The sequence below is a fragment of the Dama dama genome, chromosome 15 (assembly GCF_033118175.1).
Source record: "Dama dama isolate Ldn47 chromosome 15, ASM3311817v1, whole genome shotgun sequence".
Lineage (NCBI taxonomy): Eukaryota > Metazoa > Chordata > Mammalia > Artiodactyla > Cervidae > Dama > Dama dama.
In genome coordinates this window covers 31,669,474-31,696,664 of record NC_083695.1, presented here as the reverse complement: position 1 = coordinate 31,696,664, position 27,191 = coordinate 31,669,474, and the positions used below count along the sequence as shown (strand labels likewise).

Below are 27,191 nucleotides of genomic sequence, written 5' to 3'. Positions count from 1 at the left end.
ACTAGGTATGCAAAGGAGCAGGAAAATATGGCTCATAATGAAAAAAATAAAAGCTGAAACAGAAGTGACATGGGTGATAGAATTAGTGGAGAGGGATGGTAAAACAGTTTTTTATAACTGTATTCCATATGCTTAAAAACTCGAAGAAAGATTGAATGTGTTAATTAGAAACATGGAAGATACAGGTAACATCACTAACTTAATGGATATGAATTTGAGCAAAGTCCAAGGGATAATGGAGGGTAGAGGAACCTGGCATGCTTCAGTCCATGGGGTCACAAAGAGTCAGACATGACTTAGCAACTGAACAAGAACAGAAGCAAAGCTATAGGTGGAAACTACAATGGCTGAGATGAAAGACAGACTTGATGTTATTAATGGCAGGTTAGACCTGGAAGAAGAAAACTTAAGCCAAGGCTTATGAATTATACAAAATTATCTATGAAGAGTTCTTGCTAAAAGTACTTAATTTTACTCTGATCAAACTTTCAGGTGTAACTTCTAGTTTACAGGAAATAAAAGGACTAGAGAAATATTTAAACCATGCTACAAGGCAGCCATTAGATAAATCCAGAGTTTGAGAAATACAATTCAGATGTCCTGTTCTGTTAAAAATTTAGGATTGTGCTGTGATTGCATAATGTGCTGAATATACTTAATATAACCTTAAGATGGTAAATTTTGTGTCTATTTTACCACTGTTTTTAAAAATTTACCGTTTAAAAAGACATTTAAAAGTATACAATTGAGAGGCATAAGGTGTATCTGCACTGTTATGCAATTAACACCACCATTCATTTCTGGAATTTTTTCTTCTCAAACAGAAAACTTTTATACTCATTAAAAAGTAACTCTCCACTATGGAAAACAGTGTGGAGATTCCTTAAAAAACTGGAAATAGAACTGCCATATGACCCAGCAATCCCACTTCTGGGCATACACACTGAGGAAACCAGATCTGAAAGAGACACGTGCACCCCAATGTTCATCGCAGCACTGTTTATAATAGCCAGGACATGGAAGCAACCTAGATGCCCATCAGCAGACGAATGGAGAAGGAAGCTGTGGTACATATACACAATGGAATATTACTCAGCCGTTAAAAAGAATTCATTTGAATCAGTTCTAATGAGATGGATGAAACTGGAGCCCATTATACAGAGTGAAGTAAGCCAGAAAGATAAAGAACATTACAGCATACTAACACATATATATGGAATTTAGAAAGATAGTAATGATAGCCCTATATGCAAAACAGAAAAAGAGACACAGATGTGCAGAACAGACTTTTGGACTCTGTGGGAGAAGGCGAGGGTGGGATGTTTCGAGAGAACAGCATGTATATTATCTATAGTGAAACAGATCACCAGCCCAGGTGGGATGCATGAGACAAGTGCTCGGGCCTGGTGCACTGGGAAGACCCAGAGGAATCGGGTGGAGAGGGAGGTGGGAGGGGGGATCGGGATGGGGAATACGTGTAACTCTATGGCTGATTCATATCAATGTATGACAAAACCCACTGAAATGTTGTGAAGTAATTAGCCTCCAACTAATTAAAAAAAAAAAAAAGATAACAGAACTTAGGACAGAATTCAAAATAAAAGAAAAAAAAAAAAGAAACCTTCATGGAAAAAAAAAAAACTCTCTACTTCCTTCCTTCCACCAACCTCTGGCCTCAGCTTATTACTTTGTTTCTGCTGTAGGTTCATCATGTATGTGGAATCATAGAATATTTGCCTTTTTGTGATTGATGTGTTTCACTTAATGTAAGATTTAAAGGTTCATGCCTGTTGTAGGATGTATCAGAATTTTCTTTTTCCAGTTTTTAGAATTGTGGTAGAATACATACACACAAAAATTAACATAGTAACCAGTTTTAAGTGTACGGTTTGCGCTTTCCTTGTGGCTCAGCTGGTAAAGAATCCGCCTGCAATGCAGGAGACCTGGGTTTGATCCCTGAGTTGGGAAGATCCCCTGGAGAAGGGAAAGGCTACCCACTCCAGTATTCTGGCCTGAAGAATTCCATGGACTGTATAGTCCATGGGGTCACAAAGTGTCAGATATGACTGAGCAACTTTCACTTTCACTTAGTGGTATTAAGTACATTCAGGTTATTGTGAAACCATCATCCCTTTCAGGAACTGTTTTCATCCTGCAAAAGTGAAATGCTGCATCCACTAAATAACAACTCCAATGCCTCATCCATCTAACTCCTGGCAACCACAATTCTACTTTCAGTCCATGAGTTTGACTACTCTAGGTGGCTTATGTGGCCTTCCAGGTGGCTCAATGGTAAAGAATCCACTTGCCAATGCAGAAGAGGCAAGAGACACAAGTTTGATCCCTAGATTGGGAAGATAACCTGGAGTAGGAAATGGCAACCCACTTCTGTATTCTTGCCTGGAAAGTCCCATGGGCATAGAAGCCTGGTGGGCTGTAGTCCATAGGGTCGCAAAGTTGGGTGTGACTGAGCAACTGAGTGTGTGTGCGCACACACACACGACTCAGATCTTTTTCTGACTGATTTATTTCAGTTAGCATAATGTCATCAAAATTCATACATGTTGTAGGATGTTTCAGGATTTCATTCCTTTTAAGGCTGAGTAATATTCCATTGTACTTTTACACCACATTTTGTTTACCTATTCATGTTCACGAACACTTGGGTTGCTTCTACCTTTTGGCTGTTGTGAGAAATGCTACTATGAGCATGGATGTACAAAAACCTATTCAAGTCCCTGTTTTCAGTTATTTTGGATATATCCACCAGAGTGGGATTGCTGAATCAGATAGTAATTCTGTTTAATGTTTTGAAGAGTTGCCATACTATTTTTTGTAGTGGCTGCACCATCTTACATTCCCATTAGTAGTGCACAAGGATGATACATAAATGCCATTCTACTGGATGTGGATAAATTTTATGTTATGTATAGCTAATAAGATTAGGGTTGTGAGGCGAGAAAAAGGTTATGTGTAAAGAAACTATTTTAGATTAGAGAGACTTCAAAAAAATACCAAAGATACATCATTTTTGTGTGGATCCTTGTTTGAAAAACCAAATATATGTTTTATGGAAGTTTGAATATGTACTATTAATAGTATTGAAAGATATTAGGAAGTTGCTATTAATTTGAGTAAGTATGACAATGGTATTGTAGCTATGTAGGAAAATATTATTAAAATATTTAGGGGTAGAGTTTTAGTGTCTGTAACTTTGAAGTGGTGGGTTTAAAAATTAACTTGATAGACATAAATAGATAGATGAAGAAAATAGATGAAATGTTAATTGATCAGTTTAGGTATGATGTTCATAATAGTATTCTTTGAAATTTTCTGAGTGTTTGAAAGTTTTTAAATGAGCTGCAAAGGTTTGATGTTATATTTTTATTTTCTGGAGAAGCCATTTTAAATTTGCTTTTACTTTTATAAGTAATTTACTTTAATCCTTAATACTTTTATTTTCTCTCTCCTCTTTAAAATTAGTTTCTCTTTATAATTGAGTTTATTGGGCTTTGTCTTCCAGATACTGCATTCTTATTTTGTTAGTTTCCTAAGTATGCAATTAGTGTGCATCTTAAGAAGTGACTTTTGTGTTCATCTTGACCAATGGAATATGCATTCTTCATGTATACCCCAGATTTTGAAGGAGCAATTCAACTGTCAAAGCATTGGATGACTCCTATTACACATTTAACCCAGAGGTTTTAATATCATGCTTTATAGGAACATGGCTGTTAATTCACTGACAATTTCTTTCCTAACTGCATATTTTCTTTAAGCTCAGATTAAAGTCTCTGTTCAGCTTCTAGGTTCTGTGTGTACTATATGTATTAGGATTCATGAAGTATAAATTTTTGGTTAAGAGGATAGAGGACAGAATATTGTTATTGTGGGAAACGTAGGATTCTACTGTAAGAAACATTCTAACCTGTGAGTCTGGGTGGTGATTATTTAACCTGTTTACTAATCAGTTTCCCGAATATGAAGGATTTCCAGCTTTATTTCTATAGTCTATGGTGGGAAGAGAATTAGACAAGGAGTTACAGGATCTGGTTTGTTTCCAACTTTGCTACTAAGTATCTTTGTCATCTTGATGAAGTTGCTTGAAGTATCATCTTCTCTGGCCTGTTTCCTCTCATACTGAAAATTTGAAAATTTCTGAGGTCTCTTTTAGCTCTTAATATTCTGTTATATTGATCTTTTTTTCTTTCTTCATATTTTATTTCAGTGTTTGCAAGGGTATTGGGCCACACTGAGTACTGAATGCTCTTGATTGTGGCAGCCTGTATACTGAATCTGTTTGTCAAAATGTGTGAGTTCCCTTTTCTTTTTAAGTAACAACAAAAGCCTTTGTCTTTTTAACCTGTCGATTGCCCTACTTTTTATGGCAACAGGAACTTCTTATTTATACTGAAAAATACATTTATTTTAATTCTTCCTTTTGTATAGTAAAATAGACATGTGAAGTAAAGTAGTAGGTTATGTTGTACAAGATAGTCTTTATTTGCCCCCACTGTTACTTTACCCTTCTCCATCCTACTTCATGCTCCAGGAAGCTGACCTTTATGGACTACACACTATGCTCCATTTGCTCTGGTATCCAGAAGGGTTTGGCTAATGACAGAGGGCGGAGAGTGAGTCTGGGTATATATGTTTTTTGGTGCCCTCTTTGTAGGTTGGTAATTATGACTGGCCCCTGAACAATGTGAGGTTAGGGACATCGATACCCACCCAACCCTAAACAGTTGAAAATCCACATAGAACTATTGAACCCCCCAAAACTTAATTACTAGAAGCCTACTGTTGACCCATGTTAGAAGGCAGAGATACTGAATAATATCTTCTGGACTGAGAAGAAACTTTGAGACCAAAAACAAAGCAGGTAGCTCCATAAAGTGCATTGATGAAGTTTATTTATAGCTGCATGACATGCTGCCATAAGGGATACAGGGACCCAAAGCTAAAAATAGAATCTGACTACTATGTTGTAATATGTATTAGAATTTCATTTCTGTTTAAGGCTAAATAATCCATTATATGTATACAACATACTTTGGGTTTCTGTTGATGAACATTTGGGCTCTTGCCACCTTTTATCTATTGTGAATGGTGCTGCTGTGTATTCTTTTAGGTATAAGCTTAGGGTTGCAGCTGCTGGATCACATGGTACTTCTACATTTGACTTTTCCATTTTACATTCTTTTCTATTTTACATTCTTACCAAATGTGTACAAGGGTCCAATTTCTTCATATTTTCTCCAACACTTGTCATTTTCTGCTTTTTGTTTGTTTGCTTTTGTTTTTTGGTAATACCCATTTCCCTAATGACTAATAATGTTGAGCATTTTTTCATGTGCTTGTTGACCATATGTATATCTTCCTTGGAGACATATCTGTTGAAATCCTTTGTCCATTTTTTAATTGAGTTGTTCATTTTTTTTCTTGTTGTAATAGATAGTTTTGAGTCAAAATACAAGGTTTCTTAGAAATGGTGAAGTGATTCCATGGATTTGAAATGGTTTTTAGACTAGAAGAAAACAAGTGTCCATTTCCTTGATTAGATAGCAAGGATAGATAATAGATAAATTTATGATTAGAGCCTTACTTTGCATAAATGTTTGCTTTAAAAGGAATATATTTAGGTGTTATGTGTTTATGTAACATTCTAGTGAAATTTATGTTGCAAAGTATAGTTTTTATTTGAATTATCACTGTCAGCAGCATTCTCTTATGTTACCTTCCAAACAAACATTTTTTCATCATTTACTGCATGTTAGGTATGGTGCTCAGCATTTGGCATTTTCTCATGTAATTCTCCTCAGAGTTCTTTGCAGTAAGTGTTACTACCCCTGTTTTATGGAAGCACAAAGTTGCCAAAGTCAGAAACACAGGTCTTATTGACTTCAAAATTAATGGCCAGTAAGAGGTCGAGTTAGTAAGGTCTGGTATCTAAAATTAATTAACTAGATAACCTTGAGTTAGACACAACTGTCTGGGCCTCAGTTTATTAAAACAAAGCAGAACAAAACAAAATATATAATACAGATTTATATACATGTTTAGAACTTTGTGATGTTCTAATTTTGCTTTAATTAAATTCTTAAGTTTAAAACAACATTTTCAAGTAAATAAGTGAAAGTCCAAAATCACTGCAGATGGTGACTGCAGCCAAGAAATTAAAAGATGCTTGCTCCTTGGGAAAAAAAATCTCTGACAAACCTAAACAGCATATTAAAAAGCAGGATCATCACTTTGCTGACAAAGGTGTATATATATATATATATATGATTTTTCCAGTAGTTATGTACAGGTGTGGGAGTTGGACCACCACAAAGAAAGCTGAGTGCCATAGAATTGATGCTTTCGAACTATAATGCTGGCGAAGACTCCTGAGAATCCCTTGAACAGCAAGGAGATCAAACCAGTCAGTCCTAAAGGTAGTCAACCCTGAATTTTCATTGGAGGGACTGATGCTGAAGCTGAAGTTCCAATACTTTGGCCACCTAATTCAAAGAGCCAACTCATTGGTTAAGACTCATCATGCTGGGAAAGATTGAGGACAAGAGGAGAAAAGGGTGAGAAAGGATGAGGTGGTTGGGTAGTATCACTGACTCAATGGACATGAGTTTGAGCAAACTCAAGGAGATAGTAAAGGACAGGGAAGCCTGGCGTGCTGCAGTCCATAGGGTCGCAAAGAATGGGACCTGACTGAACAACAGCAATAGTTTTGTTTTAATTAAATCCCAAAGTTTAAAACAACATCTTCAAGTAAATAAGTGAAAGTCTTAAAAAAAAGGGTAAATAGAAATTGGAGTAAAGGTTAAAAAAAGAAAAAGAAAAGCAGCCTGTGAAATATCTAATATTACTGTCAGCCTAGCAGGTTTGTTTCTAGAGAGAACATAAATATAGACAGATTGTTATAAAAGAGTATCAATAAAGATGTCTGTTGCTGTGAATACTAAAAAATTCCACTGAAGTTGTTATTTATGTAGAAAGAGACTTCCTTTGGCAGAAATGTATATTATTCTTACAGATTGGCCTATACTGCTGGTCAATCCTTTGCTGTTGAATGAGACTCTGAGAAACATGTCATGAACTCAGAGTTCTGACATGGACAGTTGAGTTCTGACATGGAATTATTATTACATTTTAATCATGTACCTCATTTTCCATTTCTGAAAATTGAGTATAATGCAAATGGGAGAGTATTCATTGGAGCATTTTATTTATTTATTTATTTATTTATTTTTTATTATTATTAATGACTAAATGCTATTGGAGCATTTTAAAATATAAAGTTTTCTGAAAATGCAAGGTGACATTCTTTTAAAATACTGATTCCTTCATTCTGTCTTCACATATCATTTCTATATTACAGTAGGATCTAGAGCTTTTAATTTAATAGTGGAAGTGAAAGTGTTAGTTGCTCAGCCCTGTCCGACTCTATGCAACCCTGTGAACTGTAGCCCATCAGGCTCCTCTGTCCATGGAATTCTCCAGGCAAGAATGCTGAAGTGGGTTTCCAATTCCCTTCTCTAGAGGATCTTCCCAACACAGGGATGAAGCCCGGGTCTCCTGGATTGCGGGCGCTTTACTGTTTGAGCCACTGGGAAGCCCATAAAATATTCTTTTTTCTATGGTATATATTATTGTTGATCGAAAATTTATGTTTTCCTTATTTTAAAAAAAATGTACTCTTTGTGGAATCAGTCTCAGCTTTTTGTAAAGTTGGATTTAGTCAACTACTATTTTTGCTATACATTCCCATGTTACACTTTATGAGCAAAGCAAACAGACTTAACAATGAATGAATTCAATGATTAGCAAATTGCGAATGAGGTTATGATTGTAGGTTTATATAGACCATTTAGGTTTGTTCTGTTGTATGAGTAGTTTAACTCAGTCTAATATTAGCTTTTGAATGGTTGAGTATCATTAAGAAAGAATTTTATATTGTATATTTCACATATAGCTATGGCATATAGCATATATAAAGAAAAGTACATGAAACAGATATGTACACTTTAAATAATAATTTTAAAAAGTGAATCATGTAGGTAGCATCACTCAGGCCAAAAATAACATTTCCCTCACCCCAGAAGTCCCCGATACACCCTTCCTTGATCACACATCCTGTTATGTGTTGGCTTGTTATGATTTCACTTACTTGTTTATGGCTTAAGTGAAGTTGTTTTGATCTAAGGGTGAATTTGTTTACATTGGGGAGGCTATGTCAAGATGATATCATCAAAATTTTTGTGCTGCTGAGTGCTTGTTGATGTGAACATATGGAGGAGTGACTATGTCGTAATGAACATTTAAACTTTAAATACCAAGAACTTGAGAGGACTTACTGAGAATGTTCAATCTGGGCAAGGCTACTCTTTACTGATCTAAAATAGCTCTCCAAAGACGTGCTGTAGCAAGGCTGCTCTTTGCCAGCAGTGATGAAAACTGTGCAGTCATCCTGTGAAGGAGATATCTTGTCCGCCAACACTAGTGCCTTCCTTCCACTAACATCCAGCTCTAGCAACAAGGGATTTCAGTTTGCACTGGCAGCTCTTGGTTGACTAAGCTGACTCTTCTGAAAACCAACAAGGTTCACCTTGGCTTAATTTGGACTTTTATTTCTTCATATCTTCTTTGTCTGGAAAAATAGTGTAATCATTTGAATCAATTATCCAAAGCACTCTACCATTGATGTGGAGTATGTTATTTCTTTTATTTACTTATAAAGAGACATTATCCTGTATGCTGTTGGCTTGTGACATATTATCATGTAATTCCTGCAGTGAACCTGGTTAAATAAGTTATTGGCAGAGACAGTCTCAGTCTCTGAACATAATTTGCTAAAACAATTTATCTCTTCAGGAGATAAATTATCCTCCAGAATTTTGATGATAATCATGATTATGTGTATCCTTAAACACTTAGTTTTGTCTGTTTTTGAACTTTATATAGATGAAGTCTACCCATTTATATTCTTTTATGATATGCTTCTCCAATGAACATTATATTTATGAGGCTTATCGTGTGTTACTTGTAAAGCATTTTGAGGGGGATATAAATTTTCCAAAGTTAATTTAGTAATTCCTTTTAAAAAATGTTTTATTTTGAAGTAAAAGTGTGTAAAAAATTAAGGTACACATAAATGACTATGACATGAATCCCTGTTTATTCATTTATCTGCATTAGGAATTAGGACATGTTTATCCCTTTAACTGTTGATGGACATTTGGGTTGTTGCTAGTTTCGATTGTTACAAACACATTGCTATGAACATTCCTGTTTGTATCTCAGAATATGTTTGAACTTTTCTACAATAAAATTTCAGGGTTAGGAATTTCCCTGGTGGTCCAGTCATTAAGAATCTGCCTTCCAGTGCAGGGGTCATGGGTTCAAGTGCTGGTCAGGGAACTAAAAATCCATAGGCCATAGGGCGACTAAGCCTGTGTGCCGCAACTAGAGAAGCTCAAAGTGCTACAACTAAAGAAAGCCCACAGACCGTAACAAAGACTCAGCATAGCAAAAAAAGAAAAAAATTACAGGGTTAAAGGTGTTCATGTTTTCTATTTATCAAGATAATGTCAAGGTTTTCAAAAGTGATTAAGCCAGTGTACAGTTCCAACATCAAGTGTGACAGTTCCTATTGCTCCACATCTTCCCAGGTGACACTAGTGGTAAAGAAGCTGCCTGCCAGTGCAGGAGACGGAGGAGACACAGGTTCAGTCCCTGGGCCGGGAAGAGCCCCTGGAGAAGGGCAGCTTCGTTATTTATCAACACTTGGTCAATCCTTTGTCTGTAACTTCCAACTTCCACTGTCGCTTGACTTTTAAATGTAAAACTCAGATGTCATTTCGTGTGGTTAATTTCTATAATTTTTGTGTGTATTTGAAAAGAATGTGTAATATGCAGCTGTTCAGTATTCTGTTATGTGTTCGTTACATTAAGTTGTTGATCATGTTGATAAAAATATTTTATATCCATACTGGTTTTTAAAATATTTCTTCTGATGTGTTTTTCCTTATCCTGCACAATTATTTTTATAAGGTAATAATGTGTAGTTGTGTTATTTGAGTCTAATATATTGTGTTGCAGGGCATTAAAGATAGGTTTTTTTTTTTTCAGCTTTAAATTTTTGGTTCAAAGTAATTATTTTAAGCTGTTTTGGAAATTAACAGAAGCGTTAGGACTATATGTGATAAAGATATTATTCTTGTGATGTATTGTTATCATGCCAGTACATTACATATTTCAGTTCTAGCTTAAAAATCTTAAAGGTTTGAGAAATACATTTTTTAATTTGACAATAGCCATCCTAATAGGTGTGAAATATATCATTGTGGTGTTGATTTACATTTTCCCAATGACTAATGATGTTGAGCATCTTTTCATGTACTTATTGGCCATCTGTGTGTCTTCTTTGGAAAAATGTCTGTTCAAATTCTTTGCCCATTTTTGAGTTGGATTACTCTTTTTTTGTTGTTCAGATGTAGGAGTTCTTTATATATTCTGGATATTAATCCTTATTTGCAAATATTTTCTCCCTCTGTGTGGGTTGTGTTTTCATTCTCTTGGTATTCTAATTTCATGCACAAAAGTTTTTTATTTTGATGAAGTCAATATATTTTTTTCAATATATATTTCAATATATTTTTTTCAATATATATATTTTTTTCTTTTGTTACCTTTGCTCTTGATGTTCAATCCAAGAAGCCATTGCCAAACTCAGTATTATCAAGATTTTTCCCTGTGTTTTCTTCTAAGGGTTTTGCAGCTTTAGCTCTTACGCGTAAATCTATGGTGAATTTTAAGTTAATTTCTGCATATGGTGTAAGCTAAGAGTTCATCTTCATTCTTTGGCATGTGGACATGTAGTTTTTCCACACTATTTGTTGAAAAGAGGTCATCTCTTTGTTGAATGGTCTTGGCACCCTTGCTGAAAATCAGTTGACCATATATGTGGAGGTTTATTGTTGGGCTGTTTTATGCCATTAGAATATACATGTCTGTCTTTATGCCATATCATACTGTTTTGATAGCTATAGCTTTGTAGTAGGTTTTGAAATCAGAAAGTAAGGGGTCACCAACTTTGTTCATCTTGTTTTCCAAGATTGTTTAGGCTATTTGGGGTCCCTTGAGATTCCACATGAATTTTTAAAAAAGAGTTTACTTTTTTTTTTAAAAGAGCTCTTTTATGTTTAAAGCAAAATCCAGAAGAAGGTAGAGATTTCCCATATACCTTCTGCCCTTATGCATATTTTTCATGGTTTTCATGTGATTCTTTTCCCCCTTCTTGTTGTTCTGCATTGCTTTTGGGGAAAATATTGGGAGATAGGAATGTAGGCATTCTCTAATGACTTCAGCAACTCCTGTTTGTTGTCTTAAAATTATATATATGCAAACCTTAACCTAATACTTTATACTTTGGTTTGTTGATAAAGATTACATTTTATATTCTGAGAGTTGACAGAAAATTCCAAGTGAATAATCAAATATTGGTTAACAGCACATTATTGGATTGTCCTATAATAATTGTTTAAACAGAAATATTTTAAGTGGAATTTTTTGTTATATATGAGGATTTTGTGACTGCTGGTGTTACCAAAAATATAGCTAAGTCACCATAAAATTTTTGAGGCTTAGGGCTTGAAATTGAAATGTATCTTAATTTTGGATAAACCAAAGATGTTTAGAGGAGGTGGAGAGTTAAAAATGGTTCTCCACAGTGCATCTTACTGCTTCTCTTCCTCTTCACTTCTACAGACCCTGTCCTTTGCTTGTACAAGTCAGTACTGTCTTGACACTAATTTCTTTTAGAGCAGTGCTTGGCTTTCCTTACTGATAAGTAATTTTTTTTTTCATTCGCTAGTTTTCTGTAATGGTTCTTCAGTACATTAAAACTATTTGTTTACCATTATAACTCCATAAGTACCTAATTTCCAAGACTTGAATCAAAAGTTGGAGACATTCTTTTATGGAAATTTTAAGTATTGGAAGAAGCTTATTCATCTCAATACTTTAGCACATACTAGTGGTTTTAGAAAATTTATATTGATTACCATTATTTGTGTAGTTTCCTGGATGGTGTTTTTTGTTTTAAATAGACTTCCTTTGTTCTTCTATGTAGTTCAAGGAAGGGAGATTGCTACTCTTCATTTCTTCTTCCCTCCCTCACCAGAAGTGAGTTTCAGGTTTTATAATTGCAATAAAAAAAACTCTGTGTGTGTGTGTGTGTGTGTGTGTGTGTGTGTGTGTGTGTAGTGCAGGTATGTGTGTGTGTTTTTAGAAAGTGAACTTTGGAGGTTCTTAGATGATTGAAGGAATGTTTCACAGAGTTTCAGGGAGTTGAATACTATGAGATATTGACTTGCTTTTCTGTAGCATCTTCATTTAGCAAGAATATGTACAAAAGTTCTGTGTAAAACCTAACATTTCTGTGACATGATTCTTGTGCATAGTTTTTTTTTTTTTTACTATTAGTGGCTTCTATGACTTAAATTAACTTTACATTCCCCACATCATTAAAATAGTTCTTTCTCTGCTGTTGAAAAATACTCACTTCTCAGAACAGAATGAGCTGAAGTGTGAAGTTTCCTTATTTATACTGTCAGTAATGTCACTTTGAGGTATGAAAATGCATCTTTTCTAGACATGAATGTTAATCTCTACTGTGGTTTGGCAGTCATCCTGGTGTCTTCATTGCAGAACTTTCAATCTGATTCATTTCATCTAAAGGGAAATGTATGCAGATGTTTTAAAAAGTTATTTGGCATAATTAAAATCTGGCATATTACTGCATTTTTAGATGTGTCATAGTTGTACAGCAAAGATTATATTTCTGGTAGCTTCTAAGACAGAGTATTTAGCCAAGATCTTTAGTAAAGAATGCTTAGCTTTTTCCTTACTCTCAGTAAATCTTCCTTGAATTCTTTCCTGAGCCCTTTCTGCTTTTCCACCTAGTGTAATTTCTTCTTTCTTTGAATCTGTTACTATGTTGTAGTAACACCTTTTTCCCTGCTTTGCATTATGGTTATTTGAATAGTTGTTTTATGTTCACTACCAAATTATAAGTTGTTTGTGGGCACACTATGTCTTGTTCATCTTTGTGTCTCCTGCAGTGTCCTCACAGTACCTTGTTCAATAAATAACTAAAGACTTAGATGAAATAATGGCAATTGGACATTTTAGATTATATGAAATTTTCTTAAGCCAATGAGGCTAGTGTAGTTTGTTATGTCATTAATAGCTAATCAGGATGACTTTCTTCTTCCAAACAGTACAAAATACCTTTACATTTTGTTTCCTGAAAGAACTCTTAAAGCCAGAAAGACCTTAGAAATAACCACCTGTGCTGTGCATCCCCCTGCATTATTAGACAGGATAAGGCTTTTACTGTCACATAGCAGGGTAGTAGTAGAGGTAGAAAGAGACGCTAAGTTTTCTGTATGTACTCAGGTGTAATTGAACATTAACACTTGTTATTACTGTTGGTAATAACTTCAGATTCGTTAACTGGTACTTAGGATACTTAGAAGCTAAAATATACTTCATACCTTTAGATTTGTAGTCTCTTTGGCAAGTTTGCAGGCATACATTAAGATGATTTAATAAACAAGGTACTATAATAGTGGCACAAACTGTTAATTATATAGGAATTCAGAGAAAGGAATCGAGAGTAGTAATGATTATTTTACACAACTTTTGTAAGTTATGTAAATAAATCCCACTTGGATGAAGTGGAATTTCATTCGGGTCTAAAGAAATGCTGGTCAGAGGAATAGTACAGAAATACTTTGTCATGTTAAGACATTTAGAAAAAATGATACAACCAAACTAGAAACTTGATTCTTCTCACTTTCAGTCCAATAGCCTATTATATAGTCAGTATTTTTATATGTATTTGGCATTATTCAAAATACTGTATTTCTATTTAAATCAACAAACATTTGAATGTGTCTAGGCCCAAAGTATTATATTAGGCTTTATATATTGTATTAGTTGCAGTCCTTTGTTTCTGCTATCATGAAGACACATAAGCCCAGGTTAGTGAACGCTCAGTTCAGTTCAGTCGCTCAGTCATGTCCAAATCTTTGCGACCCCATGAACTGCAGCTCGCCAGGCCTCCCTGTCTATCACCAACTCCCGGAGTCCACCCAAACCCATGTCCATTGAGTTGGTGATGCCATCCAACCATCTCATCCTCTGTCTTCCCCTTCTCCTCCTGCCCTCAATCTTTCCCAGCATCAGTGTTTTCCAGTGAGTCAGCTCTTCGCATCAGGTGGCCAAAGTATTGGAGTTTCAGCTTCTATGTCAGTCCTTCCAATGAACACCGAGGACTGATCTCCTTTAGGATGGACTGGTTGGATCTCCTTGCAGTCCAAGGGACTCTCAAGAGTCTTCTTCAACACTGCAGTTCAAAAGCATCAATTCTTCGGCGCTCAGCCTTCTTTGTAGTCCAACTCTCACATCCATACATGACCACTGGAAAAACCATAGCCTTGATTAGACAGACCTTTGTTGGCAAAGTAATGTCTCTGCTTTTTAATATGCTGCCTAGGTTGGTCATAACTTTCCTTCCAAGGAGCAAAGGTCTTTTAATTTCATGGCTGCAATCACCATCTGCAGTGATTTTGGAGCCCAGAAAAATAAAGTCAGCCACTGTTTCCACTGTTTCCCCATCTATTTGCCATGAAGTGATGGTCATATAGTGAACTCTGTGGGCATATAAACTATGGATATGAAATCAATTATGAAAATATTAATTGCAATAATTCTTAAAGATCATCCAAGGAATATTTTCACTGGCAATCTGGAACTATTTAAATCTGCTCTCAGAAGTCAATGAATCTTAAATACAGCAATAGCAATGCTCATTTTTTCCCTATTGTTTATTCTCCTATGTTCCTGGCAACTGTCGCTTTCATAGATTGCATGTACTTTGGGGATAACACACACCCTTGGCAAAGAATAAGTGTTGCAAATATCAGTGAAATCAATATACTTATTGATGTTTGCACTACTAGTGCAAATACTAGTGTGTATTTAATGAGTGTTCCAGGTTGTAGCTTTAGTAAAATAAATTTTAAAAATTGCATCCATCTGTGTTGTGAAGCACTGAAGTAGCTGTGTCCCTGTACTGCAGTTGAATTGAGTGCACTGTAATTTTTAGTATGTGTGAAGTGTAAATTTTAGCTAGTGTGAAGATGAAACACTTGAGGGGTAGTTTTGAGAACTTCGTTGCTGTTTAGATTAAATCATATTTTCTTTTCAGTAATGTGATGAATGACTAATCAATTCAAGTATTTTGAAAGTATAACCAGTCATTAGAAAGCATAACATTAGATAGAACAAATCTTCTGAGGCAGCTCTGGTGAAGCTCAGTTGGATTTAATTAGAAAAGTATTGAAATGGTTCAGATTAAGGAAGTTATAACCTTTTGTTGTTGTTTAATAAAAATAACATTCTACTTTAAAATAACATTGAATGAAAGGATTAATATTACATCTAACCTAAATATATTATTTTATACCTAAAAAAGAAATCTAGATGAAACAAATGCCCCTTTTTTGCAAGTAAGGAAAGATAAAGATAAAGCACGGAGATTGGGAATATAGAACAAAAGAAAATAAATGCAGCTGAATATTCTAATGGTCCTCCGAAAACCAACGATGAACTCTTGAAAAATGAACAAATACTGTCAAACTCATTAACTATAGGGTTCAGTTCAGTCACTTTGGACGTGTCTGACTCTTTGTGACCCCATGGACTGCAGCACGCCAGGCCTCCCTATCCACCACCAACTCCTGGAGCTTACTCAGACTCGTATCCATCGAGTCAGTGATGCCATCCAACCATCTCATCCTCTGTCATCCACTTCTCCTCCTGCCTTCAACCTTTCCCAACGTTAGGGTCTTTTCCAGTGAATCAGTTCTTCGCATCAGGTGGCCAAAGTATTGGAGCTTCAGCTTCAGCATCAGTCCTTCCAATGCATATTTAGGACTGATTTCCTTTAGGATTGACTGGTTTGATCTCCTTGCAGTCCAAGGGACTCTCAAGAGTCTTCTCTAAAACCACAGTTCAAAAGCATCAATTCTTCAGTGCTCAGCTTGCTTTATCGCCCTATTTACCTATAGTCCTATACACCTATAGGGTATATATGAATTAAACTAGATTTTTTATGTGTCATATTAATATAAATGGAAAAGATTGAGACTAGCAAATACAGGAGAAGGAATACCCTCATACACTGCTAGTGGGTTTGTAAATTGAAGTGTCAGTATTGAAGGATAATTTGTCAGTATCAAAATTAAAAATGGGGTTAGAGAAGGGGAGGATGGAAGTTTAAGGTTAACAGAGGCAAATTATTATATATAGGATGGATAAACAACAAGGTCCTACTATATAGTACAGGGAACTATATTCAATATCCTATGACAAACCATAATGGAAAAGAATGTGAAGAAGAATATATATATGTGCATGTATAGATAGTTTCTTTATATATTTCTCTACAACAATATTTTCAACAAAAATGTATTTCTATATTACTATTGTAGAAAAAGTGCAAGTAGTGTTGCTTATTTCATACAACAGTCTGTATCATGTCCAGCAAAACAGTATTCCCATCATTTTCCTTTAGACTCTTCATTTATTGCTTTCCACTTACTTAGTTACACCCTGGGCAGAAGGAAAAGTAAATGTGGTTCCCTAGGTTCAGTGACTCTGGCCATGCAAAACTTTTGGGAAATTCTCTCTGGGGTGTAAGTTTGAATGAAATGGCAAGTCAGAGGGGCAAGATGTCACCATGGAACAAGGCCTCAAACTGAATCTTATCATTGCCATGTAATTTTTCTGCTTTGGTGAAGCTTCATTAGACTGACTAATATGGGAGATTAAAATTATAAGCCAGATTGCAGATTGCCAGTTTTAATTTATCCTGAGAACTAGAAATGCCCATCTTCTGATCAACACGCTCTCTCTTTGAAGGCAGTCTAAACAGGAAGCAGAATTATAATCACAGTTACTAAGTGAGCACCAGTTCAGTTCTCAGTTCAGTTCAGTTGCTTAGTCATGTCCGACTCTATGTGACCTCGTGGACTGCAGCATGCCAAGCCTCCCTGTCCATCACCAACTCCAGGAGTTTACTCAAACTCATATCCATTGAGTCGGTGATTCCATCCAACCATCTCATCTTTTGTTGTCCCCTTCACTTTCATCAAGAGGTTCTTTAATTCTTCTTCACTTCTGCCAGAAGGGTGGTGTCATCTGCCTATCTGAGGTTATTGATATTTCTGCTGGCAATCTTGATTCCAGCTTGTGCTTCATCTAGTCCAGCATTTCTCATGATGTACTCTGCATATAAGATAAATAAGCAGGGTGACGATATACAGCCTTCATGTACTCCTTTCCCAGTTTGGAACCAGTCTGTTGTTCCATGTCCAGTTCTAGCTGTTACTTCTTCACCTGCATACAGATTTCTCAGGAGGCAGGTCAGGTGGTCTGGTACTCCCATGTCTTGAATAATTTTCCTCAGTTTGTTGTGATCCACATAGTCGAAGGCTTTAGCATAGTCAGTGAAGAAGAAATAGATGTTTTTCTGAAACTCTTTTGCTTTTTCAATGATCCAGCGGATGTTGGCAATTTGATCTTTGGTTCCTCTGCCTTTTCTAAATCCAGCTTGAAGATCTGGAAGTTCACAGTTCACGTACTGTTGAAGCCTGGCTTGGAGAATTTTGAGCATTTGCTAGCATGTGAGATGAGTGCAATTGTGCAGTAGTTTGAGCATTCTTTGGCATTGCCTTTCTTAGGGATTGGAATGAAAACTGACCTTTTCCAGTCCTGTGGCCACTGCTGAGTTTTCCAAGTTTGCTGGCATATTGAGTGCAGCACTTTCACAGCATCATCTTTCAGGATTTGAAATAGCTCAGCTGGAATTCCATCACCTCCACTAGCTTTGTTTGTAGTGATGCTTCCAAAGGCCCACTTGACTTCACATTGCAGGATGTCTGGCTCTAGGTGAGTATCACACCATCATGGTTATCTGGGTCGTGAAGATCATTTTTGTATAGTTCTTCTGTGTATTGTTGCCTCCTCTTCTTAATGTCTTCTGCTTCTGTTAGGTTCATACCATTTCTGTCCTTTATTGTACCCATCTTTGCATGAAATGTTCCCATGGTATCTCTAATTTTCTTGAAGAGATCTCTAGTGTTTTTCATTCTGTTGTTCTCCTCTATTTCTTTGCAACAATCACCGAGGAAGGCTTTCTTATCTCTCCTTGCTGTTTTTTTGGAACTCTGCATTCAAATGGGTATATCTTTCCTTTTCTCTGCCTTTCACTTCTCTTCTTTTCATAGCTATTTGTAAGGCCTCCTCAGACAACCATTTTTCCTTTTTGCATTTCTTTTTCTTGGAGATGGTTTGATCACCGCCTTCTGTACAGTGTCACAAACCTCTGTCCATAGTTCTTCAGGCACTCTGTCTATCAGATCTAATCCCTTGAATCTATTTGTCACTTCCACTGTGTAATTAATTGTAAGGGATTTGATTTAGGTCATACCTGAATGGTCTGGTTTTCCCTCCTTTCTTCAATTTAGGTGAGCATAGAAATAGAATAAAGGAGAGTTAAGTGTATGATTAAGATGATGGTTGAGGCTCTGATGGCCTACTGAATCCAATTCTGTGGTTAGCATACAGCTGCCATTCAGATGACTATGAAGTTGTGAGTTTGAGATATTGGTGATTTTGTAATGTAGCTCTCAGAGAGCAGCTGTATTTCTAGGTTCATGGAGTTTGCTGGACTGTCACCTGTATATACTAGCCGTGACAGATACTGTATTAAAGTCTAGAAATACAGATATAAAGAACACTTAGTCCTTGTTTTCTCAGAATCTTAGTTCATGTAAACTAAACACTTTGAAAGCTGAGGTTTTAGTTGAGGTCTGAGTTTTATTGATTGCCAAATATCGAGAGATCCTGGAAATTTATCTTGGCCTTGGTATTATCAGATATCGCTTTTAACAGTAGTTCTGAGTAACAAACAGAAATAGTACAGAAGAGGTTTATGTAGGCCAGTGTCTGGAGTGCAAGAGCCAAGCGTTGTTCTTTAAATGTGCAGTTTTCAGAGGTCATAAATACCAGGGGCATAACATAGAGTGTAAGCAGATATTTTAAGTCAGGCTCAGGATAAAGTCTGGAATCCTAATAGTTTGATAAGTTGAATCAGGATGTGCCAGTAATCTGAGTATTGGGATGTGAATTTGATTTAAGTAAGTCTTATCTTACTAGGGAAATTTGCCATAATATATGGAGTTAATACAGGGAGTTAAAGCTTAGGGGCCCTTTAAGGTGGTCTGCCTGAAATGTGGGAGACTTGGGTGCGATCCCTGCCCTGGGTTGGGAAGATCCCCTGGAGAAGGAAATGGCAACCCATTCCAGTATTCTTGCCTGAGAAATCCTATGGACAGAGGAGTGTGGCAGGCTTAAATCCGTGGGGTCGTGAAGAGTCGGACACGACTGAGCAGACCTCGCTCAGTAGGTTGTTTTCTGAGGCATTATTGGGCCTGAGCCCGTTCATAGGGCTGGTAAATAGCAAAACATCAACCTGGGCCTGCCTTTATTTTTCTTTGAATGAGAAAGTTGAAGTAAACTCTTTCCCCAGAATAATCATTAAGTTTTATTTTCATCATCTAAATATTTTTTCTAAATTAAAAAGCTGCACATATATTTTACTTAATTGGCATGCACATATTACCTTGTATTCTGTCTTTAAACTTCAGTGAAGATGCTTGTTTGAAATACTCTTTGTCTTTGAATACATAAGCATAGTTTTAAAAATGAAATGCTGTGTCATGAAAATCTTCCTGTTGGATATCTTACCCATTTCCCAACCCTGACAGCACTATTGGTATTACTTACTTTGATTCGTATTGGTATAGGACACATACTATTGGTGTGTCCTTCCAGAGTTACTTAATAAGAATATACAAATAAGCATTCTTATTTCCCTTCTTTTTACATGAAGGGTAGTGTACTACATAGGCTATCCCACACCTTGCTTTATTAAGATAACAGTATGTTTTGAAAATCTTTTCAAATATATACATAGTTTTTTCTTTTTCTTTTAATCGCTATGTGTTATTGCCCTGTGTGTATTATCGTAGTTTAAGCAGTTCTTTCTTGATTCTCTTAGGGATGGTTTTTAGTCTTTTGCTGTTTGTTTCATGGGCTTCTCTGGTAGCTCAGATGGTAAAGAATCTGCCTGTAATGCAGGAGACCCAGGTTTGATCCCTGGGTTGGGAAGATCCCCTGGAGAAGGAAGTGGTTCCCCACTCCAGTATTCTTGCCTGGGGAGTTCCATGGACAGAGGGGCCTGGCAGGCTACAGTCCATGAGGTCGCAAAGAGGTGGGTTTGTTACAGTCATGATGCAATGAATAACTGTCTATATGTGTAATTTCAGAGGTGTGCAAGTGTATCAGTAGTGTATTAAGTCAGAAGTGGAATTGCTAGGTCAATGTATGCAACTTACTTGGGTGATTTTGATGGATATTCCCAAATTGCCCTCCATAGATTGTACCAATTTGCACATTCCTCAGCAGTGCCATTTCTACAGCACTGCTAACAAGTATATTTTCAAACTTCTGGATTATGCCACCTTAATGAGTGAATGTCAATATAGGTTTTTTTTTTTTTTTTTTAGGATTTATTTATTTTATTTTTGTCTGAGCTGGGTCATTGTTGCTGCATACAGGCTTTCTCTAGTTGCAAATGAGGGTCACTCTGTTGTGATGCATGGGCTTCTTACTGAGGTGGCTTCTCTTGTTGCAGAGCACAGGCTGTAGGCACCCGGGCTTCAGTAGTTGCAGCGCACGGGCTCAGTTGTTGTGAGGCACTGGCTTAGTTGCTCCGTGGCTTGTGGGGTCTTCCCGGACTAGAGAGCGAACCCATGTCCCCTGCGTTGGCAGATGGATTCTTAGCCACTCGACCACCAGGGAAGCCCTCAATATATTTTTAATTTGCATTCTTTTATTATGTGTGATATTAAGTATCTTTTCATAGCTTACAGAGCCATGTTTCTTTCTTTTCCCAACTGTCTTTTTACATCTTTAGCACAGCTTTCTGTTGGCTTGTGAAATAATATTTAATACTTTCTAATGGTTATAATTTTAGTATTTGTATTACATTGTAGTCTGTTATTATAAAATTGTTTATCCTTCTATGGTTGGACACTTGATCTCCTTCTGAAGTGTGGCTGTTATATTTATTTTGCTGTGAACAGTTAATTAAAGTGATTCCCCTTCCTTGGGTTGCTTATTTGGGAATCAAGAATTTTAGGATCTGCTGTAGGTTTTTGTACTAATTAGCTATGAGTAAACTGCATAACTTATCTGGATCTTTGTTCCTTCACCTGTAAAAGAGGGATGTTTAATTAAGTGATTTTCTGGTTCTGTGCCCCTTTAAAATTTACCAAAAGTGATACCTTAAGCATAATAGTTTAAAAGTAATAGATACGCAAACAGTAATGTTATACTGTTACAGGTTTTTGTTTGTTTGTTTGTTTTTACTAACTTGTTCTGTTTCTTGTTGCGTGGATAATGCTTTTCTTCGGTAACAGAATTATCTTTTACTTGCTTCCCCTGACATTTCTTGATTAGAAATACCTCTTCATCTTTTTTCAGTTCACATAAAAGTTATTTTTTAGAGACACGCTTTTTTTGAAGAAGGATGGGGACTCTTAGGGAAGAGAAAAATGCACTGGTTTTGATTTAATTTAATCCATGTCATAAATGTACATGTTAATCTTCATTACTACATAACTGCTGCCAATTGGCCTATTCACAGTTTTCCAGACTCAGTTGGATCTCCTTAAATCTGTTTAAATGGTCTCTCATCAAAAATTAGCACATTCAACTAGTTACACCATTTCTTCAGTACAAAGCTGGGAATTAAATTGTAATAGTCTGTTCTCAGGGGGATAATTTTTTCTCTCAGTTTACTTGGCATCTTTGGAAATTACACTAGAAAAGATGAATAGATATATATATTTTGATGTGTACTTTGGGGAATGAGATTAAAATCAGTGGTGAAGTCAGATGTAGACAGTAACATTTGAATTACAATGCCAAATGTAAGTGGAATGTTCCTATAACTCAGGACCTCCAAAGTTTAAAAGCCTCTGAAGCCATAGCATACAGAAATGGGTTCTCAAAGCTAGTAAGTTTTGAACCATGTATATACTGTTTTAGTCTCTCCCCCTAACTGAAATAGATTAAATTTTGCCTTATCTTTTTTCACCAGAGGTATGAGAACATGAAAGAGAGAAAACAAACCCTAAAACTCCTGTAGGCAGTTCTTTCATCAGTAGATAAACTCTTCTCTGGGGAGGAGAGATGAGCTTACCTTGTGCACAGCTGTTTAGTAGTAGCGTTGAGACTAGATCTTGAGTCATTGGATTCCTATTCCATTTCACCTTCTGTATTACTTAATGTTGTCGTTATTATTTTAGTTTCTTTCCTGTTTGTCTTCCACATCTCTTATGCAGTTAGATTTTTTTTTGGCCATGCTACACAGCTTGTTCGACCTTAGTTCCCCAATCAGAGATTGAACCCAGGCCTTCAGAAGTGAGAGCACAGAATCTTAACCACTGGACTGCCAGGGAAATCCCTGGTCCAGCTTTTGGATTGGTTGTTATTTGTCATTCCCATTGAAAACTTTCAAGTGCCCTTTTCTTTTTGTTGTTAGTGATGAATATTGTTTTCACCAGATATGAGTATTTTAGTTGTGCTTGTTTTTGTTATAGACAGAAGCAATGCTGTGTATGAATGCACTTGTGGGTTTGGAAAATGTAAATTTAAAAATGAATTGGAAGTTGACTGACAGGAAGAAAACGAAAGGACGATCTCCTTGGTGCTGGAATTTGCTAGATTATGTGCAATAAAATGAGGTGACTTCTAGGATAGAAAGGAATGTAAGAATTGTGTTGCTGAAGCTTAGGTTATATGACATAGAAAAAACTAATCATTTCCCACTTTATCTGTAAGGGCAAGATTTAGCTCCAACTTTGATGTTGGAGCTAAGTTGAATGAAGTAGGCTAGGAGAAAGATATACTTGAGATTATAGATATTGATCTCAGAGAAGAGTCAGTAACCAGCTCAGGGAGACAACTAAGTAGTCTAACTTGACTTGGACCCAAACAACAAAAGACATAGTATATTGGGGCTGAGAAATATACTTAAATGTACAGAGCCAGTACCTGTGTAATTTGTAACTTGACATTTTTCATGTTAAAGTAAAATTATTAAATATTTTAAGCAGTTATAATGTAACACCTCTGTGTTAGACTGTTTTCAGAAAGGTAAAGAATAATTTTGACCTTAGAGGAAACTCAGAACCAAATGTGTATGTTGAAGGTGGGGCAAACTTATATATGTTACAAATATGTGAATATGTGAGTATATGTACAAAGTACAAGATAATTTAAATCAGGAAGAAGTAAACTATGCTTTGAGAAAGTCAAAGAGGAGACGCATGGTTACTTTTTGTGATTTGAATGAATTGCCACTACAAAAAGTCTTGTAATCTAGAAGAAATGTCCGTTTCTCCTTCAGTCACTTGTGGATGGCTTTACAGTGAATTCTTTTGGTATAGCACTTAAGCAAATTTCTCAGACATCCATAGCTGCATCCTCACCACAGTGTCTGATCTCAGCCCAGTTGGGAGTGGCCCCTTTACAGATATATTCCTTTTTTGTTGCTCTGAAATAGCCCTGTAAGTAGTGACTGCTCCCTATATCTGAAGTCTCTACCCCTTAGTACTTCTTTGCCTATTGTAATTAATAATGCTTTATGTTAAACTTTCCCTGTTCAAATTACCATGTGGTTTCTTCTAATTGTACCTTAACTGATATATCAGGTTTATGAGTCGTAGTATTTGTCTCATTTGATTGTTCTGAGGATTTAATGGGATAATACATGGTATTGTCAAGTGTTTAGAATACTGTCTGCCATTAAATATCTAGTGTTTATTAGTTTTAATGCTGTTATTATCATCATCATCACTTTCACTGCCATTTGCTAGGAATAATATTTCTACTTTTTGTCCATAGGATGTTTCGTCTTAACTCACTTTCTGCATTGGCAGAGCTGGCAGTGCGCTCTCGATGGTACCATGGAGGATCACAGCCCACCCAGATCAGGCGACGGCTGATGATGGTGGCTTTTCTTGGAGCGTCTGCAGTAACTGCAAGCACTGGTCTGTTGTGGAAAAGGTGAGTGTTAACTGAGCATCCTATTCCTGCATGTACTTTTATTCTTCCAGTTATCTCTTTTATGGAAAGGGGATTGATTTCTGGCTTAATATTATTCTATTATATGAGTATACCATATTTCTTTTATCCGTTGTATCTATCAGCACATATTTGGGTTGTTTCCACATTTTAGCTATTATGAGTGATGCTGCTATTAACACGAGTGCAAAAATCTCCTCATGACCCTGCTTTCAGTTCTTTTGGATATATAACCATAAGTGGAATTGCTGGATTTTATGTTAGTTCTATTTTTAATTTTTTGAGCAACCTTTTCTTGTAGAATTGTTAATGAATTTCATTGCTGTTACTCCTGCTAAGCTCTACCTAAGAATCTATTTGTTTAATATGATGGACCTTCTTGATTGATAGATTTTTTTTTATTTTTATTTTTTGCATATCCAGGGCCCTTGCAGAATCTCCACCATCTGCAAACAACATCAAGAGTGAACTTGGTGATAAAGGGAAGAGTAAAGAGGAAGGGGAAGATTGTAATGCTGGAAAAAAGGCTGCAGGTGTTTGTCTTGAGCCTTATCCAGAAGAGAAAAAGAAGAAACGTTCTGGATTCAGAGATAGAAAAGTATGGAACACAGTCTTATAAATTAATTAGAACTATAGTTAATTATATTTTAGAATAATGCTGTTGAGTCTTTTATCAGATATTTCAAATGATTTATATTCTCTTTGAAGTGATTCACTTCTTTGCAATTTTCTATCATGTTCTAAGGCAAATGTATTCTTTGAATGTGAAGTTAATTGGGGTAGTGAGAAGAATATAGGATTTGTAGTCAAAATTAATATATCTTTTCTCTGTTCTTCAATTTAACTACCTAAGGTGATCATTGCTTTTTGTATCTTTCTCATGCTGAATGTTCTCTTGTATGTCAAGTTGAGTCTGTGATATACTGATCTGTGATGCCAAATTATAAAGGCAGAAGAAGATCTCTTTGGAAGTCTACAAATCAACTACTTTTTGAAGACAGCATAAACTTTACATTCTAGCATTTAAAATCTTTAACAGAGTATGTTGTTGTATATAGCTTTACCTGTGGAAAGTTTGAGCTCCTCTCTAGTAATCCCTGTGATAGTGGACATTTGAATTTAGCAGACGTGTGATGAAAAGTCAAAAGGTTGAATTTCTTAGACATTTTGCATGTTAGCATTGAAATTCAGAAAATTACCTTTACTTGCTAAAAAAATATAACTAATCCATACAACAAGATAATTTGAGTTATGTGTGGGGAGCAAGTATAATTGCAAGCAAGAATAGTTCCTTTGAGAATTTAGATCTTCTCTTTACTTGGAGGAAGCTCTTAAATATGTCATTCTCCAAATCCACTTCTGATTAAAGTGAACTTGAACAGAATTTATGCATTACAAGTTAATTATCCATCATTCCATTGTTTCCAAAATGATACAGCTATTTAATCTTTTGCCCTGAGTGAACTTAAGGAAAGTTCAAATTTATCTTGCCACCAGCAGTTTCATTTATAGTCAAATGTTACATTTTATACTGTAGGGCTAAAATGACCCAAATAAACATTTATTTTTGAATCTTCCGTTTTCTGCTTCTACTTTCTACTTAGCAGTTGAGTTGACTATATCCTGTACTTCACGGAAAAAATAAAAGCTATCAGTGTAGTTTACTTAATTGATAACTCCCAAAGCTATAAACCCTTTTTAATCTAAATCTGAAATATAGTCTTTCTTTCACTGAAGTCTCAGTGAATAGGCAATCATCCCATTTGTCATTTTGTCCCCCCAAACCTATTTAAGCACTTATTCTTTCTCTTTCCTTTTTTTTAGTTACTCTTTGTTATTCATTCTTTTACATAGTCTATGTATAGACATGTTAAAGATTCTTCTCTCATTAATTAAATTATAAGCTTCATTTTTAGCTGTAGTACATATGTACAATGGAATATTACTCAGCCATAAAAAGGAATGCATTTGAGTCAGTTCTAATAAGATGGATGAACCTAAAACTTATTATACAGAATGAAGTAAGTCAGAAAAAAACAGATATCATATATTAATGCATATGTTTGGAATCTAGAACAGTGGTACTGATGAACGTATTTGCAGGGCAGCAATGAACACTTCCGTTGGTGGCTTCCCTGGTGGCTCAGATGGTGAAGAAGCTGCCCACAATATGGGAGACCCGGGTTCGATCCCTGGGTAGGCAAGATCCCATGGAGAAGGGAATGGCAACCCACTCCAGTATTCTCGCCTGAAAAATTCCGTGAACAGAGGAGCCTGGAGAGCTACAGTCCATGGGGTTGCAGAGAATTGGACATGACTGAGTGACTAACGCTTTCAGTTTCAGTGGAGACACAGATATGGAGAACAGACTTGTGGACACAGGGAGAGGGAAAGTAGAGAGTGGGACGAATGGAGAGAGTAGCACGGAAACATACACATTACCTAGTATGTAAAATAGGTAGCCAGTGGGGATTTGCTGTATTACTCAGGGAACTCAGACTGGGGCTCTGTGACAACCTTTCATCAAGCTGGGATGGGGTGGGAGGTGGGATGGAGGTTCAAGAGGGAGAGGAAGTAGGTATACCTATGGCTGATTCATGCTGATATATGGCAGAAACCAACATAATATTGTAAAACAATTATCTTTAAATTTAAAAATAACAAGCTTCAGTTTTGATCATACACTTTTTTCTAGATACTATCCTATTCAGATTTTTACCCTGGAATACCAAACTGGCTACCATCTTTACACGCTGCCTTTGATATCATCATGCCTGCATGCTCAGTAGCTCAGTCATGTCCGACTCTTTGTGACCCCGTGGCCTGTAGCCCACCAAGCTCCTCTGTCCATGGGATTTTTCCAGCAAGAATACTGGAGTGGGTTGCCATTTCATCTTCCGGGAATC

The 27,191-nt window shown here is 36.2% G+C and overlaps 1 protein-coding gene across 1 annotated transcript in view; it reads left to right on the top strand.

Moving 5' to 3' along the window:
• Positions 1–27,191, top strand: part of MICU1 (mitochondrial calcium uptake 1) — a 217,089-nt gene that overhangs the window by 8,944 nt on the left and 180,954 nt on the right. The window contains exons 2-3 of the mRNA XM_061161769.1: positions 24,106–24,267; positions 24,709–24,883. Coding sequence (XP_061017752.1) covers positions 24,107–24,267; positions 24,709–24,883 — 336 coding nt within the window. The 5' untranslated portion in view covers position 24,106. The remainder of the gene's footprint in view (positions 1–24,105; positions 24,268–24,708; positions 24,884–27,191) is intronic.